At 43.1% G+C, this 19,292-nt stretch overlaps 1 protein-coding gene across 1 annotated transcript in view; it reads right to left on the reverse strand.

The window, feature by feature from the left end:
- Positions 1 to 19,292, reverse strand: part of IQCA1 (IQ motif containing with AAA domain 1) — a 229,572-nt gene that overhangs the window by 62,614 nt on the left and 147,666 nt on the right. Inside the window, exons 10-12 of the mRNA XM_027858297.1 lie at positions 13,520 to 13,626; positions 12,986 to 13,084; positions 993 to 1,045 (exon numbers count right to left, since the gene is read on the reverse strand). Of these exons, the coding sequence (XP_027714098.1) occupies positions 993 to 1,045; positions 12,986 to 13,084; positions 13,520 to 13,626 (259 nt within the window). The remainder of the gene's footprint in view (positions 1 to 992; positions 1,046 to 12,985; positions 13,085 to 13,519; positions 13,627 to 19,292) is intronic.

Here is a 19,292-nt window from a genome sequence, read left to right on the forward strand (position 1 = left end):
GGCACTGGGCTAAGTGCTGGGGATAGAGTTAAAAGCCAAAACAGAACGAAAGCATTAGAATTGAGGACCCTCCCCTGTGGGCTCCTCCTGGTCCCCTAGGCCTTTGAGCTTCTTGGCCAGGTTGCTGGACTTCCACATTCCTTCAAGATCATGGGATTTAGTGTGACAACATCAATGACATACCTCGTCCTTTTCTAGATCGATGTCATGGCTCTGTGACTGTGAAAGCAACTCTTGAGAATGCTCTGGCCCCAGGAAGTTTTTTGGTTGAGTTCTCCAGGGCTGTTTTGAGGTCTGTATTAGTGGGAGGGCGTTCATCACCAGTCAAACCGTGAAATATCCTGAAACTCTGATGGATAATTCTACAGCCAAGGTATGTCTGCCAGGTATTTGGTGGTAGATGCTAAATTCTAACAGCCTGCAGCAATGAGTGAAAGTTTCTACCTCTTCTCCACATAATTTTTGTAATATTAATAATAATCATCATACTAATTGTTGCTGTTGTTAAAACATGAGGAGAAGGAAGCCCATAGACTGCCACCCCTGAGATCACACACAGGCTACGCGCAGGGTTGGGATGTGAACCCAGGTTCTCTGACCCTGAACCGGAGTTCCTTCCATCACACCACTCTACTTCCTTGCTTGGACAAAATGGGGTAACAGTGGGAAGATGACTGAATTTGGAGGCAAAGGAGCTGGGTTAAATTCAGGCTCTGCTATTGACCCCCATACAATCTTGGGCAAGCCAGTTTCCTGATATGGACCTGTTTCCTCATCTGTAAAATGAAGGGTTAGGATTAGACAGAACTGTAAACTTTCCAACTTTCAACACGAGAGATCCTATAATCCACTAGGAAAATGAGGAAAATGACTTCAGAGAGGTTCACGGTCTGGGTCAAGGTCAGAGATCTGACTCTTAGTAGGGACTCTGGCCACTACAGCATTGCTGCTGCTCAGGGGCAAATATGTCAGAGAACGAGTACATTCTTTACCTGTCAGGGGTCAGGTCTTTCTCCTTTTTGCCTCTTTTCCCCTTTTTTCCTCTCTGAGAACAAAACAGAAATAATTATCTCACCATTTAGGAAAAAATATGTAAGCATAGATAGCTGCAGAAACCAACTAAACACAGCACTTTGCAAAAACAACTTGGCAGAAAAAATGAATTCACTGAGGGTTGAAGCTACCTGTTTCCTAGCCTCCTTTTGACTTAAAAAATCCCAGATGTCTAATGGGAAGATGGTTGACATATATTTAGCATTTTCAGGAGAAGCCCCCACCTTCCTCCTGACCCCCTTCATAGCTCACATTGATATCACGTGCCATGGTTAATGGACACTTTCCTCCAAACAGTCCTGTGAATAGGCATCATCAACATTAATATCTCTACTTTACGGAGGAGGGAAACTGAGGCTGAGAGTTTAAACATCTTCTCTCAGGTAACAAACCTAGAAGAAGGATTTGAATCCAAGTCTTTTGATGTCAAATCCTGTGCTCTTCTCTTTTCCTTCGAAAATGCTATTGATGTCTTTTATTTTCATGTCATCCAATTTAACACTCCTCCCCCCTCCACATACCTTCCAGAGAACCACGGACTTATAACAAAGAACAAAAAAAAGAAAAAAATGTTTATCAAATCTATCCAACACGTGAACCAAGTTGGACATGGTATCTAGTGTTCCATATTCACAGTCCCCTATCTTAGTAATGCCCAAGCTCTCTTTAGAGCAGAGATCTTGTGCATCTTCTATCCCGTCTTCTCTTCTGTTTACAAATATACTCATGTCTTCCCTGTCCCACAAATAATATCTTGCTTTGGTCCCTGAAGTTTCTACCTCAGCTCCCTTTTCCCTTTCGTGTAGAAAAAGGAGTCAACATTTGCTACCTAAGTGCTTTATAAATGCTAGAAGGGAGGGTGTGTTTAAGGATAAAGGGGAGTGCCAGCTACAACAGTAAGGGGGTTATCACAGCAATGTGGATGAGGAGGAAGACAGTGAACCAAGTGAACAGACACATGATCTGGGAGACAGAAAACCCTGGGACCAGGTGCTTAACCTCTCCGAGTCCAGGCAGTTTTCTAAGGCTCTAAAGAGCTGGGCAGGGGTGGACCTGAATTGGTGGAGGAAGGTCCCCACCAAGAATGACCTATACTGAGGAGACCACAGTGCCAGGACCAAAAAGAAAAGAGCAAAGCTAGGTAAGGGACTAAACAAGAGCAGAGAGGATGGAATGGGTGGGAGAGGAGGAATGGACAGGACTTGGCATGATTGGATCCAATGGGAGATGTAGAGGAAGAGTCAAGGATACCTCCCAGGACTTGAGATTGACTGACAGGGATGATGGGGGTGTTATCAAAGTGAAGGGAGAGGCAGGTTTTGATAGGAAGGTGACGAATTCAACTTTGGACAGAAATGTGAAGGGCTGGTAGGCATCCGGGGGAGAGACCCCACAGGGAAGCCAACTCAGGAACTGTAATTGAACGATTGGCTGAGATTGTAACAGCATCTTCAAAAGGAGATAAAATGTGAGCATGTTCTTCTTGCCAAGACAACACAGGATGAATCTCACTGTGGTGGAGAGTACAGAATCTCAGCTTGTTGTCAGCAGGACTTGGGTTCAGATTCCACCTCTGACACTTACTAGGTGCCTGACCCTGGGCAAATAATTTAACTTCTCTGAGCCTCAGTTGCTCCAACTGTAAAATGAGGGGGCTAGACTACATGGTCTCCAAGGTCCCTTGAAGTTTTAAAACTATGGCTGTGGACCCAAATCTATTAACTTTGGCCCCCAAAAGTTGGGGCCAGAATAATAGAAGCAATCAACATGCTTTTGAACTGCATTTGAGGCAGCAAAATAAAAGACGCTCTGATTAAATGTGTGACTTCTGTTTTAACGCCTGATACAGACAGTCCTAGCTAAGACTCCTAGGAAACCTTGGTGCGGGGCAGATTTAGACGCGGCAATGCCTTGTTAATTTCCAGTTTGAGAGACAATCACTTTGAATTAAAGGCTTTGCACTATCCACCGTCTCACTGTGACTTTAGGAGATGAAGTCAAGAATCCCTCCATTGTCATGATTTCCTGTCCGTGAGGAGAAGCAGAGAATTCAAGGACTGTTATTTCCAATGATTCCCCTCTCCCCTCTCTCTGTCAGTCTGTCTGGTTCTCTCCCTCTCCTTTCCCTCAGTTTGGCAAAGAATCCTGGGTACTCCCACTCTACTCAAAGCCACTATCCAAGTCCAATGTCATGGTCAATAGATACACTTTTGATTTTATCATCAGAGTCAGCTTCCTAGGCAATAAAGGAACAGAATTAGAAACCTCTTTCAATGAACAATATCAAATACAAAAAGTTTTATTTGATCTACTTTCAGTACTCTGAACATCAGCCTGTATCTCCATTTAAAAATTCATGGGAATAGTCAAATAAGTGAGTCAATGTGATTCAGTGGACTTAATGTTCTCTGAGCTTCCTTGTAGCTTGATATCTAACCTAACTTCAAGTTAACTGCAGAGTTTTATCTGTAGTTTACCAAGTACAAGCTACATACCTTAGGGTCCGGGTTAGGATTCATGCAACAATAAATTCAAAAGTGAATTAACTTTCTAGGGGAGGGTGTTTCTTTTAGAGGACTGGAGGTAGCTTTTCCTCTGAGGGTATCATCTAACTCTAAGTAACTTGCTCATCGTGCATAAAATGTTGAGGAAGAGAAGACCCTGCCACCAGCAGGGTTACATTTTGTCCTTCATATGTCACCCATATACGTGCCTTAACACAGGAAAGCAAATGACTTTCTGGGGGAGGTTACATGAATGAGAAGAAAATATCTTTTTTCAGCGTTAAAAAATCAACTCATTCTGTAATTAATTTATTGACCAGAAGGTAGCTTCCTTTCAGCATTTTCCCCAGTAAACTAACTGATAGATGTAAAATTGTAGGTATATTTTTTCACATCAACATATGTGGTTCTATAATTAACATCAATATTTCTGGAAAATTTGGCTGGAAAAGATATGAGAGAATTGGAAAATGTATGGTAGATGGATTTGTCTGCACGTTTTCTTTTAAGCACTTAAGAAATACAGTTCAAAGGCAAGCCCTTTCTGAAAGTTGATGACTTTACTAATTTAAGTGGATGACAGTTTAACATTTATGGGTGACTATGAATGATAATAAACCCTCTGCTTTTTGAGAGGACAATTCAGCAGTTGAACTTGTGTTTTGAAAACACTGATTTGGACGTGGAAATTTATGTTTATTCATTTTCCTAGGCTTATGTCACTAAGGAGGGCCATGGTGGATATGAGCAAAATGCTTTGTGCGGTACCCAGTAGGAGGATTAGCTTTGCCTTCTTCGTACATTCTCTGCTTCAGTGAGATTGATGCCTGGAGTAACCCTCATATGTAGGGTCTTACTAGATATCAAACAACAGTAACAGGATTAGGCTTGCTCCAACATCTGCTCCAAATGGGGAGAGACGGTCCTTTCTATTGGTTAATTGAACTTGGTACCACTTGCGCCATTGTGAGATAAAGCACGTCGTGCCTCAATCTAGTGGGCTTTTAATAAATGCTTACTGAGGGAATGAATGAACGAATGAACGAACGAATGAATGAATGAATGAATGAATTCTAGCTGGACCACAAGGCTGCCATGCTTCAGATACTCCTATGGTTTCACCATGAAACTACAGTGTCCTGGGCTGAATCTCTAACCTGGTTAACACTTCTTATCTACCAAATTGAAGAGAACACTAACAAGTTCGTATTTCATTCTGATGGAGAGATTACTAATTCATGGAGGATTTTCTTTCCTCTTCCAGTGATTTTTGATTTTCCAGCTTTTGTCATGTCCAGTATTTAACAGAAATAAAAGTCACTCTCCTTTTTGTAACTTTGTTTTTTTCTTCTTCTCAGCACCATGTTATATTGGGCTCATTCCAAAAGATGGAAATAGTTTCTTTGGAAAATTGTATATTATTTTAATGAATATTAGTGCAATATGTACATTCAAATGACATAGCAATGCCCATTTCATATGGCAAAATTTTGAACCAATATTATTTTAAATTAAATGATATTATTTAAAAATGCCTTTTAGTGTAATCACTTTAGTATCTACATAGTCCAAATGGTACTTAGACCTTACTCACCTCCTAGGGCTTTTCTGAGTTGCACAAGAAAGGCTAGTTTAAACCCTGAGCATTTTAATTTTATTCCCAAATCTATATCACAATGAGAGATGCTGGTATCAACCTGTATTATAATGAGTAATGCTGGTGTATATGCTGTATTACAATGAGTGATCACTAGGAATTTGAAAGGTCTTAGAGACAAGGCACTGTGTTAGAAGCCAACCTAGCCATCCAATTAACAATGGTTGAGTGTGATTGGCCTTACTGTGCAGACGGCAATGGTTCAGGCAGCTATGAAAGGCTTTTCAGTAATGAGAAGGCAGTTTCTGCCCCAGAGTTATCCATTGTTCTTTGACAAATGCAACAAAAAATTCCTTGCTCGTCATCTTTATCACAAGGATGATGAAATGGAAGCTTCTAGAACACTAAGAAGCTAAACCCTATGAACAAAACAGGCCCATTTAAAAAATACAGTTAAGCGTGATCAAAGCCAGGTGAGAGGAACACACACACACACACACACACATACAGGTATACTCCCAATATGCACACTGAAGATCATTTCATCTCCATTTTCAAGTGCCTGTATTAATTCTGTCCACAGTATAACAAAATAGAGTTAAAAATGTTAATCCTTCATAGGCATATAGGGGGACTATGCAGCAGGGATTAAACCATTACAAAATAAAGAGCAGAGACAAAATGAAAGAGACCTGGGTTATCGATGATTCAGAATGATGGCAGTGCCCTGATGAGTCCCTGCAGGGTCTAGCTCCACAGCACCCTCACAGCAATGCCCTCTGTAGCAGCCCTTGGCAATCATGCAGCCTCTGCTGCTTGGGGGAACCCACATCTTTGCAGGGCAGCCCATTCTCCTTTGTGATTGAACTTTCCTTACATAGAACTGGTATCTGCCCTTCGGCAACTCTCACTCACTGTTCCTTCTTTGCCTCTTTGGGGCTGAGTGGCACAACATTAGTGCTTCATCCATATGGAAGCCTTTTGGATACTTAGAGACACCTACTGCATCTCTCTCAGACGTTTCTTCAGGCTCAACACCCTCAGTTCCTTCCACTGATCATTGCAGGGGATGGTGTCCAGCTCTCTCTCCATCTTGGTGGCCCTCCTCAGGGAGTGCTTCGGGGCTGTCCCCATCCTTCCCCAAAGGACAATCCTTCCCAGGACCCAGCCTGGCAGGACCAGCCTCTCCCCTGTTCTGGACACTAAGCCGCTCTGAACGAAGGGTCATCATTCCAGTTAACTCTCCTGGCCCAAGTCACCCACTGAGCTCATAGCTCACTCTGAGTCAATAGGTAAAGGTAATGTTCGTTCGCTTCCACTTATGGTGGATACAAGAACCATCAGGAGTGGAATTCAGTAATTTAAAAAAATTCCAAAGGCTTGAAGATGTATGAGAACATAAATAAAGCAGTCTACATCCATGAATGCCATTTTATGGTTGTCATATTAAGTATATATGCATACATACACACATATATGTACAGGGTGTCCCAAAAGCCTTAGTGCAGCTTTTGGGCTTACACCTGAACATACAAGTATACTAGTTGTGATCTTGGTCACTTGACCTGCCTACCTCAGTTTCCTCATCTGTAACATGGGGTTAATGATATAATAATAGCACCTACTTCCCAGAGTTTGTGAGGATAAAATGGGATAATATTTGTAAAGTGCTTTGCAGACCTTGAAGATCTATATAACTGCTGGTTTGGTGGATGGAGATTAGGGCTTGGAGACAGGAAGACTCATCTTCCTAAGTTCAAATCCAGCCTTAGATATTCACTAGCTGTGTGACCCTGGACAAGTCACTGAACTCTGTCTCAGTTTCCTCATCTATAAAATAAGCTGGAGAAGGAAATGACAAACCACTTTAGCATCTCTGCCAAGAAAAGCCCAAAGGGGGTCATGAAGAGTTGGATATGACTGAACAACAACAAATTATTACTGTTGTTGTTTTTATCTGGTAGTTGCTACCTTAGAGGAATTAGGGAGATGTAAGGAACTTGACCAGAGATTCATCTGGCCAATGAATGGCCTCCACGTGATTGCTTCTCGCTTACCAGGGAGCAGCAGGTTCAGCAGAAGGAAACAGGTGGAATCCTGGAGTCATAGGATCACTCATTGCTGGAAAGGGGCCTCTGAGACCATCTCGTCTGAACTCCTCATTTTACAGAAGTGGAAACTGAGGCCAAGAGAAGTGAGAGTGACAAGGAGGAGAGCTTTCTAGGGTTAATATTTTTGTCTTTTAGTGAAGAAAAATATTTGAGACTTTTTATCATAAACAGATGGTTTTCTTCTTTCTTTCCAGGGAGCCTAATTTCAAAGCTGTTTATGTACTTTATGGTATTTACATCTAAGCTGCCTCATAAAATGGAATTATGAAAAAGTATATATGTCAAGAGCATTTCCTGATGAAGTGGAATGATTATTTTCCGGAGTCTTGGCAAAGAAATGCTGGATTTTTCCTCCCTTCTGACTCTAATACTGCACAGTCTAACTTGCTCCATGCAAATGCTCCTGCCCTCTTTCTCCTGTTGTCTTTGTTCCTTCTATGCGCACACATACACACACGTATACTGAAATGTACACGTCTGTTGTCAGCTCCTCGAAGGCTGGGATTACTTCACTTTTGTCTTTGTATGGCTGGATGCCCGCAGGTACTTGAGCAGCGCTTGTGGTTGGATACTTACTATCTTTCATGATAGAACATAAGCTCTTTGAGGGAAGACGTGGCTTTGTTTTTGTTCTTCCATTCCCAGTAACCAGTAACCGATGTCTTGCTCATGGTAAGAATTTAAGAAATACTTGCTGATGAATTGATTGGCACATATGAACTCTGCAACAGAATGTAAGCAGGGATGGTTCTGTTGGGTGCCCAGCTCCTAACCCAGTGTCTGGCACACAGTAGGCACCTAATCCATGAAGGGGGATTGATTGGTCAATTGCCATTTCCTGGGCAGTTTTGCCCTTGGATCTTTAGCTTTGCCTTCCAGAAGGAAAGGATTCTCATATACAAGGACTAATGTCCTTAACAATATCTCCTAAGTCCATTGAACACAGCATTCAAGGGGCTGGCCTACAGCAGTGTTTGCAGAACCTGGGTCTTCTTCAAATATAATGCAGGGATGCTTAACCTGGGGTCTGTGAACTTGATTTAAAAAAAATTGATAACTATTCCAATATAATTGGTTTTTTTGTTAATCCTGTGTCTTAATTTATGCATCTAAAATATTATGTTGAGAAGGGCTCCCTAGGCTTCACAGATTGCCAAAGGGGCCTGGCACATCAGAAGCATGAGGAACTCCAGGAATAAAGTAGAGGGGCCTCCTCTGGCAAGGTGGAAGGAGTGATGTACAATGCAAACTCAAAGTGATTTCACATTGCCCTGGTGAATCACCACCTTATTGATCCTGAAATCTATAAATGAATGGACATGTACCATTGGAGAAGGGAGGTGACTCCCACAGGCCCACTAAGGAGCCATTTCCTGATGTCTGACCCCCCCCCCCCCCATTTGGACAGGCACCAATGAAGGGCAGAGGATTTATGCCAGCAAATTTCATGAGTGATTCTTAGCTCATCCCCTGCTATCATTCCCTGCATACTGAAATAATAATAACGAACATTTATATAGCACTTATTATGGGCCAGGCACTGTGTTAAATGCTTTAATAATTATTTACTCATTTGAACCGACCACTTCTGTCCTCCCAAATCTCCCCTTCTCTGAACTCTGTGGGTACTGTAATCAACCAGACAATTTAGTTCTGATTTTAAATGGTCCTAAATCAATAACCCTGGGAAATAGGTACTATTGTTATTCCCATTTTACAGATGAGGAAACTGAGGCAAACAGAAGTAACATGATTTTTTCAGGGTGACCCAGTAAGATCCGAGCCAGATTTGAATTCAGCTCTTCTAGATTCCAGGCCCAGTGCTCTTTGCTCTATCCATTGAGCCACCCAGCTTCCCCAGTCACCCTAAGAATGGCTTGATGCCCGCAGGTACTTGAGCAACACTTGTGGATGGATACTTACTATCTTTCATGATAGAACATAAGCTCTTTGAGGGAAGAATCTTCCTTCTGAGTGTTTCTTATCCATTTTTGCTGTCTTCATTCTCACTGCATCCACCCCAGTTGAGGCCTCCATCATCGCCTGATGCCTGGACCACAGCTAGTGCCTCCCCATGGAATCCCATCCCATGTCTCCTCCCTGCCCTGATGCTCCCTGATGCGACCTTTAGGTCACATGCCCTGCTTCTGCATCACCCTCATTTGCCTACAACACTTGAACAACCCTTCACTGTACTGAATGTTGGTTAAGGGAGCCAAAATGTCGGTTCTTTCCATTGTGCTAAAGAGGAAGAAGCCATGATTCTGGAATCAGAGGCGCTGAGTTCAAATCCCACTTCTCATGATTACTCCTTATACAAACTTGGGCAAGTCACTGACCTTTCCCTGGGACTCAGCTTCCTCCTAAGTTGAAGTGAGGGATTGAAAGAGGTGCCCCAAGGCCTCTTTCAGTCCTAACGAAGGATAAACAACAACATGATCCTATGGTACTAACTCACTTCACCTTTGAGCCTCAGTTTCCTCATCTGTAATTTGAGGGGGCCAGACCAGATGGTCTCTGCCCACTCTAACCCTTTTGTCCTACAGGCCAATGCTGCGTGGCCCCCTGATAGGATTGCAGTAGACATTAAGAAGCTGTAGGGTAGGGTTGACTATAAGGTCCCTCCCAACTCTGAGATTCTAGGCTTTGTGTTTAAACTCTTCTGCCCCGGGGGATGGACTCCATGCCTTGACCTCATCCCACCAATTCAATGGGGGCAGGGAGGTGGCACCATAATGCACAGAGCGGGCCAGCTCCGACCACTTCTGTCCTCCTAGATCTCCCCTTCTCTGAACTCGGTGGGTACTGTAATCAACCAGACAATTTAGTTCTGATTTTAAATGGTCCTAAAGCATTTGCATAATTTGCTGGGAGGAAGAGAGAGAGATTATTTGAAAAAGGGGGGAACCTGTGGGGGGTCAGGGAAGGTCTCCTAATGGTTTGAAAATATAATTTTTATTCTCTACTTTCTGGTTCTCAGCTTATTGCTATTAGAAGGTTCATACCCCCGGACAAATATATTGAAAAGAGTTAGATACATGGATTCCTTTGGTGAATGGGGAGGGAGAAGGCTCCTATTTAGAAAACTATGAATAATTCTGAGCAAAGTAATCAGCAAGTCTGTTTTATATGCCAGGCACCGTGCTGGGAGATGGGGCTGCCAGGACAAGAACGAAACAAGCCTGCCTTCAAGGTGGAGGCAGGGTGGTGCAGTAGCTAGAGTCACAAAGAACACACTTAAAATCCTTCCTTGGACGCTTTCTAACTGTGTGATCCTTACCTACTTGGGCCTCAATTTCCCTATCTGTAAAATGTCAGACCTTGATGACCTCTAAGGTCCCTTCCAGCTCTGTGGTCTAGAATCCTATGAAGTCACTTCAGCAGCCTGAGCCTCGATTTTCTCATCTGTAAAATGGATCAGTTGGATTGGGTGGCCTTGAAGGTCGCTTTCAGTTCTAAAGCAATGATTCCCCTATGACCTGCCACTCTGCTAACTATAGAGGCTGAATGCATACGTTAGGGGATGACAAATGATCCCAGAGACAGTCTAGTGACCCAAGAGGATATAATCTCTTTTGGAGAGTGAAGCGCCCAGTAATTCTTCGGAGCTCTCTTGTTGGGAGACAGGTTGGCCCACACGGCCTCTTTCGTCCTTCCGGCTTTTGGTCCAGGAACTTATTATGATCCTAGACTTGCTCTGCTCGGTCCCAGAGGAAGAGAAATGGGAAGAAGCTGCTGAGAGGTAGACTGAGAACTGATGTAAGGAAGAACTTCCTGATTGATAGTTTCCCCCCAATTTTCACAAATGCCCATCCCTGGAGTTTTACAAGCAAAGGCTGGATTTGATCGGGGGCTGTGGTTTCTGGTTGGACCAGCGGTCTTGAAAGTCCCTTCTGAAATTCTAAATAATATAGATTAAGATTAATTTAATAATTTTTCAAAGTTAAGAAGAATGGAGTCATGAAGCAAAGCAGATGTTTATCCATGATCCATGAGCGAATATTCCAACATCTGAAACGGAGGCTATAAAATTGGGGGCATTAAGAAGCCCAGCACCTTTTTATCTGACAGGTTTCCTTAAATGTGGCCCAGTAAGTTTCATTGCTGGTGAAAAGTTCTTTCTGAGCTTTCAGAAGCTACGTTTTCAAAAAAGATGACTTACTGCTTTCTTATTTTTATTAGGATGCAATGATGAATCTTCCTGCTTAAAGATTAGTAGTCAGATGCTCATATGGTTAGAACAGTGTTAGGTTAATGGCTCTGTTCTCCTTTACCTCCATATGCAATTTTAATTAAACCTAATGGGATTAGGGAAACTGGAAAGGAAGAATAAATGAAATTTCATTATTTAAGGCTTACTCAATACAATGCAGTAATATCTCTATCTTTCCTAACCAAGAAAACAGGGTTATACATTTTGAGCAGAAAGGGACCTTACAGGCTCCCAACACCCTTATTTGACAGATGAGGACAATAGGGCGACGCAGCCAGAAACTTCACAAACCATAGATTTGGAGCTGGAATGGACCTTGGAGACCATTGGGTCTAATCTTCCCATTTCATAGCAAAGGAAACTGAAGCAGAGAGCACACAAGTTATTTGTTCAAGTGCGCATAGGTAAGCAAATCATGGAGTCAGGATTTGAACTCAGATAATTCTCAGTATTTAGAGCTAGAAAGGACCTAAGGAATCAGCAAGCCATCTATCCCTCTTCCCATTTTCCATAGGGGGAGCCTGAGGCCCACCACAGTAAACTGACTTGCCCAAGGTCATGTTCCTAGTAAGTAGCAGAGCAAGGATTTGAACTCAGGCCCTATGCCTCCAGGGTCAGCACTCTCTCCATATTACTGAGCACACCTCTTCATCAGAAGCTTCAGTGATATTTCTGAACCGCCCCCAGACCTGGGCCCCCTCAAAGCAGACGGCATGGATAAGGAGGGACAATGAGACCCTTGAAGTAATTTTCCCATACTATCTCCCCTCAAAGGCATTCTAGCATCAAGACCAGTAGAGTAGATTACATGGTGTGATTTAGGGGCTCCTTTGCCTTCCACCACCCATATTTACTTTTTTTCTGATGTCTAAAATCCCATTCAGGAAGGGAAAAGGGGGAGAGACGTTTTTCCTCCACACCTGGAGAGAATAAAGTGTTCAGATGAGCTAAGGCCACAATTATAAAGCCCAGATGTGCTTCATTAAAGGCTAGCCGGTCAGCAATAGAAGACTCCTCAGGTCCCAGAGGCGTGAGACAAAGGAAGGGGTGAAGAGAGCATGAAGACATGGGGGGACTTTACAGGGGAGTGGAAGAGGGACACAAAGGAGGGGGAAAGGGAGGTGAAGCTGTGGTTAGAGGGGAGAGCTGACAAATTGCTGACTTCACAACTCTGCCTATGGCTGGCCTGGCTCACCTTGACTTTGGGACTAGACCAATGAAAGCTCAGGAATGGAGCAGGACTGGTCCAACGAGATTCCCTTTTCTTTTGCTTGTTCTTTAAATGACTCTTGATGAATCTCGCTGTACTTAGAATCACAGAATTGTCAAAACTTGTCCTGGGATGTGTGAGTAAAAAGACTTTTCAAATATAATTTGAAATGTTTTTCTTTGGTTTTAAGGCAAACAAACCAAGGCAGTGATGGTCTGCTCGGTGAACCTGGAGTTCTCCAAACCACTGACCTCAGGAATCCCATTTTAGAGTGGACTGTGTCAATTTCAGCCTCACCTTTTTTTCCTTCTTCTTCTTTGCTTTTCTTGGGACTTCCTTTTCTCGGTCCACAGCTAATTTTAGATTCTTCAGTTCCTGTCTCATCAGCTCATCCACCTAGGCGGAGACACATTGATAAATCAGTTTACGGCCATTTAGAGTGGGATGGACAATTTCGGTGGGTGATTCTTAGTCCAACAATTGTTAACAGGATCAACGGGCTTTAAGGCATGGGGAACTTTCAATATCCAGGGTCACAGGGTCATGGCTTTAGACATGGAAGGGACCTTGGAGTCTGTTGAGTCAAAGTCTTGCATTTGACATCTATGGAAACTGAGGCATAGAGCAGCAGCTTGGTCACGGGAATAGTAGCTATCAAAGGCAATATTTGAACCCGAATTATCCGGTGCCATCAGAAGTATCTTCGTTTTAAACATTTTTGCCTACTGAATGTACTGAATCTGGAGATCCTGATAAACTTTTAAACATAACTGAGGTGTCCGTGTTAATCATTAAAAACCAAACTCGTCATTGTCATTGATAACAACGCACCTGAACTCTGATCTCTGATTCCAGTTCTTTCCTCTTCTCTTCTTTGATCATCTCTGGGTCATAATCCTGGAGGAAATTCCAGGACTCATCTATGTCCCTCCAGAGTCCTGTACCACAGCAGGACAGAAAAAGGGCAAATCAGAAAGGCTACCGATTTTCTCCCAAATAATTGCTAGCCTTTATATGATACTTTAGGATTTGTAAAGCACTTTATAAATAGCTCATTTATCCTTACAACAACCCTGGGAGGCAGGTGCTGTTAACAAAGGTGAATGGGAGAAGGGTTGGGTCACAAAATACAGCTAAGACTTGCTATTCCAAGACCTAACAACTGGCAAGACAGAAAACAACATGGAGTTGTTCGTTGACAAATTGACTCAGCAGAAAGTTCAACATATTTTGGTTAAGGACCTACTATGTGCCAGATACGGTGCTAGACACTGGGAATGAAAAAACCCTCTTGAATGAGACTGGGATTTTTTTTTTCCTAAAAATCACCGCCCACCCCTCCACATACACACACGAAAAACTAAGGGGACCTGGAAGAATGCCCATCCTTCAGGCTCTGACAAGCAGTCAGGTGCGTAGAGGTTCTACACATAGAGGTCATCTAGTCAGTCCTTGTTTTACAGATGAGGAAACTGACACCAAGAAAGGTTAAATGGGAAAGGTCACACAGGTAGTACATAATAGGGCAGCATTCAGACCTAGCTCTACCTTTCCTAATGCTCTCAGTCCCTAGCGCCTTCCAGACAGAATTTCCTTGTAATCATTTTGCACATACTTTCCATTTGCTTATTTTGTTATCCCTGATAGAACGTTAGCTTCTGGAGGGAAGTGACTGGTTTAATTTTGCCCTTGTAATCCTAGTGCCTCGAAGAGTGCCTGGGACGTGAACTGGAACCATGACTGCATCCGTCTAGGGAACTCTTGGTGAGGAAAGACCCTCTACCAAAGTAGCATTACCACCGAATTGTGGACTGGTCATCTGAAAATTGACAAGGACACTCAGAGGTTAAGTGCCTTGGAAGAGGGCACTGTGGCTTAGTGGACAGAGCAGTTGACTTGGAGTCAGGAAGACTTGAGTTCCAATCCTGACTCAGATGCTGTGTGACCCTGGACAACCACTAAACCTCTCTGTGTCCACCTGTAAAATAAGGGGGTTGCACGTGGTGTCCTCCAAGCTCTCAACTCTCCAGGGTCACACAGTCAGCATGTGACAGGGTCAAGATCTGAGCCTGACCTGAAATCTGTGAATTTCCACTGTTCCAGGCTGTCTCTCATAACCCCAAACTGAAAACTCACATTACATTCAGGGTGCCACCATCTAACACAGGGTCCCATGGCCATCAAGCCCCCATTTCTGGAACAGCTTGTAGCCCATAGTCTTTAAGAGACGTATGCCAGCAATGGTATAAAATATGGTACAGAATAAAGAGCCCTGGATTGGGTGTCGGAGTTCCTGGTAGCTAATCCTGGTTCAGCAAGTCATACTACTTGTAATGTAACCTCTGTGGGCCTCAGTTTCCTCATCTGTAAAATGAGAGAATTGGACCAGATGACCTCTGCTGTAAGCCTATGCTCCTGTGATCCCATTTGGCATGCTGGGGGACATCCATACAGAAGCTGTCCATGTAGGCAAGAGGCAGATGGAATGCATAACCCAGAGCAGGATCTTCCGCCTTTCTCCAGGTGGAGGGAAGCTGTGTCGGAAGGGCCGCCAGATGGCCTCTGTTATTGGTTCTATTTGTCTTTGTCCACCTCTATGGCTTCAATTAACCCTAATGAAATAAAGGAATGTAAACTATAGAGAGGAGTAAACAAACTTGGCTCAGCTCAGGGTGGCTTGATCCCATACAGCTCAGCACAATCTCTACCATGAAGAAAGTGAATTCTGAGGACCTACATCTTCCAATGAAGGCTGGGTGTGAGGTGTGGGCACAGCCATCAACCAAAGGAAAATGACCTTCAAGCCATTCTGAAAACGTGGGCTTGGTGGTACTTGTGGTTGGTGGAATATTACAATACAGTGTAAACAGATGTGGCCAGCAATCTGAGCAGAGGAGGAGGAGAAGGAGGAGGAAGAAGAAAAGGAGAAAAGGGGGTAGGAGAAAGTTAGGGGAGGAGGAGGAAGAGAAAAGCAGAAGAGGAGGAAAGGACATTCTGAAAACTAAGCATGTGGTTGGGGAATCTTCACAGGACAAAGTCCTATATTCCATAAAAACCCAGGGGGTTACCACTGGAAGAAGGGGGCTTCCAGAGCAAAGGAGGAGATGGACAGGAAATGCCATGTCATTATTAATCCCACTGAAAAGAAGTTTGTGCTTTACAGAAATTGGTTTCCTAGTCAACTTTCCTATGCATGTATCTCTTTTTTTTTTAAACAAAGGATATTATACATTTCTCCAGAATCAAATTGCAAAGTAGCCATCAGACCTCTACAAGTATCTTAGTAGAGATTTAAAAATTCCAGCCCTCAACAGGTGGAAAAAATTTTTGACACAGGTCCTTCACCCCTTGGGCAGTCTGGCCAAGCCTAGAGACCCCCTCTTAGAGTCATGTATTTAGATGCACAAAATAAAATACATAAGATAAGAAAGGAAATCAATTCTACTGAAATGTAGTGATCAAAATATTTTTTATTTTTGTTTTGTTTTTGGGCAATGGGGGTTAAGTGACTTGCCCAGGGTCCCACAGCTAGTAAGTGTTATGTGTCTGAGGCTGGATTTGAACTCAGGTCCTCCTGAATCCAGGGCCGGTGCTCTATCCACTGTGCCACCTAGCCGTCCCCTCCAAATATTTTTTAAAAAAGTTCACAGACCCAAGTGCAGAACATTTGTCTTAGAACAAAAATTTGGAGTCACTTAAGATGTCCCTGAAGTCTCAGTGTAAAGCCCAGTCTAAAGCTATTTAAGCATTCATAAACAGCAATGAAAGCTATTGAAGCTTAATCATTAAGCTTTAATCTGAACAGACTTTAAGCTATCAAAGTTTAAAATCACACTAAGACTTTGGGGACACCCTGTCTAGAACACCTGGACAGAACTTTGGACACATCCACTGTGGAAAACAAAAACGCTTCTAACATAACAGCTGCCGCTGAATACCTCACATAGAAAGGGACAGAGGGCATTTGCATTTTCTTTTTCAGATGTGGGGTTGGCCTAATACCAACAATTCACACACACTTAATAAGCTTCTTGAAGTTGCCAAAGCACTCTCCTCAAAATGGCCCCACGAAGTAGGTAGCACATTTCTAGATGCAGAAGCCAAGGCTCAGATAGATTAAGGGACTTGTTCATGCTCAAGGCAGGAAGGGTTGGAGCCGGAATTCGAACCTAGGTCACTATGCTCTAGGTCTAGCACTCTGTCCAGTAGCCATGATGGTCTGAGTCTTCCTGGCTCCAAGGGCAGGGCCTGATCCACTAAGTCATATTAGGTAGGGCAGGAGCAGGGGGTGATGGCGATGTCGAGGGAAGGTTTGGTGTCGAGTGAGATGGAGGAGACTGAGCATGTTTGTCGGTGGAAGCAAAGGAACCAGGAAGGTCGAACATTTGAGAGGAGCCTGGAGAAGGAATCCAAGCAAAAGGAAGAGAAGGACGGAACTGGAGCGTCCCCACGAGCCTGGCCTGGCCTTCACTGCTGCGTCCTCTGCTGCTCTGGGGGCTACAGAAGAGCCTGCCCACTCATGGCCCTGCCCGGGGAGCTATGAGAATAACTTTCACACATGCCCCTCCACGCCCACCACCCCCAAATATGCCCAGAGGTCTAGGGGAGCAGCTAAGAGCAGACTTAGGAGTGAGTAAAATCCAGCTCAGGCCCAGTTAGGACGTGGAATCCACCCAGGCTAGGGTTCATGTGGGGCCCCAGTGCTGAGGGACCCTGCTGGCCTTTCTTTGGTGTGAGAATCCTTGAGACAAAAGATTACATGGAGGGGAGGAGATAAACAGCAAGAAATGATGCCTCTTAAGGTAACAAGGAACATACAATAAAGTTATAAATGAACTTTTGACACCCCTCAAGTTATAAATGAACTTTTATCATCCCTACATTTTGAATGTTCAAAATTCTTTTCCTAAATGAGGACTTAACACAGTATGTGCACATAGTAGGTGCTTAATACTGATTGTTGTAGCATAAAATGTGGAACTAAAGATTACATGTATCATTGGTAAATATAGAGCTATACATCACAGGTACAGCCCCTATCCCTACATCTATATGTGCATATGCATCATACCTGTGTGTATACATGTATATGTATACATGTACATGTATATTTATATTTATCCATCCATCCATCCATCCATCTATCTATCCATCTAGCTAGATGTATGACCCTGGGCAAATCATGCTCTATGTCTCAGTTTCTTATCTGTCAAATGAGGGAATCCAAGATTCCTTCTAGTTCAAAATCTGTGCTCCTGGGATCTATTTTGCTATTTAGTCATTTTTCAATCGTATCTGACTCTTTGTGACCCCATTTGGAGTTTTCTTGGAAAAGATACGGGAGCGGTTTGCCATTTCCTTTCTAGCTCATTCTACAGATGAGGAAACTGAGGCAAACAGGGTGAAATGACTTGCCCAGGATCACACAGCTAAGTAAAGTGTCTGAGGCTGGATTTGAACTCAGGTCTTCCTGACTCCAGGCCTGGTGCTCTATCTACTGCACCTCCCAGCTACCCTGGGATCTATGTATTTTGCCACCTGCTGGACCAATAATTTCATTGGTGAAGGGAACTTCTTGGGAGGAAATCCTCTAGGCACTTTCTCCTTCCCTTACGGTCTCAGAGAGTTGCCTGATATCCGGAGGCACTGAGTGACTGGATGGATAATCAAACTCATAAATCCTTCAATATTGACCTTTTAGTCCCAGAGAACAGAGATTAAGAGTTGTGTCAGATCAGCGACCAATTAAGACAGAGCTTTTGGTTGGTTTTGTCAAGCCAAATATTATTTTCTTAATAACATGTCTGAAATGTACGTCAACTGAAATTCTGGAATAGTTAATCTGCTCCTTTAGATAGAATTGCAGCAATTATAAATGCTTTTTTTCACAAGTTATATTTAAATCTGTAAGTTTTTTTTTTATCCCCTTGAAATTAATTAGAACACGGGTAAATGTTTTTATATTATGTGTTGCTTGTTACTAATAACTCCTTTCTCTTTAACAACTTGACTTGGCATTACTGCGGAATTTAACACAAATAGAAACATATTTGACCTAACCATTGCATGAATTCTGAATTATTCAAAGTGGCTGGACTGTCTATATCCTGTGACCCAGAGATTCCATGGCTAGGCACGTGGAATCACACAGAAGTCAATGGCCAAAAGAAAGCTTCCATATTCACCAAAATATTTGAGGCAGTTTTTTTTTTGGTGGTAGCAAAGATGTGGAAACAAGTAGATGCCCGAAAACTAGGGAATCAATAAACAAGTTTTGCTGCGTGAATGAATATTGCTGGGTTGGTAGAAATAACGTATCAATCAGCAAGCATTTATTAAGGACCTACTATGTGCTCTGCACTGTTAGGGGTTAGAGATACAAGCACAAACAACGAAACAATATCTATTCACAAGGAGCTTATGTTCTAATGGGGACAAATACATGTAACACATACACAGAATAAACATGAAATTGAAAAGTACTGCTTTATACAAAGTCGTTAAACACAAGGTAGTTTGGAGTGGGGAGAGGATCAGGAAAGAGGATGGTGTCCGAGCTGCATCTTAAAGGACGAGCAGGAATCCTTGAGGTGGGGGTAAAGTG

This window comes from Vombatus ursinus, unplaced genomic scaffold (genome assembly GCF_900497805.2).
Source record: "Vombatus ursinus unplaced genomic scaffold, bare-nosed wombat genome assembly UNPS02012901.1, whole genome shotgun sequence".
NCBI lineage: Eukaryota > Metazoa > Chordata > Mammalia > Diprotodontia > Vombatidae > Vombatus > Vombatus ursinus.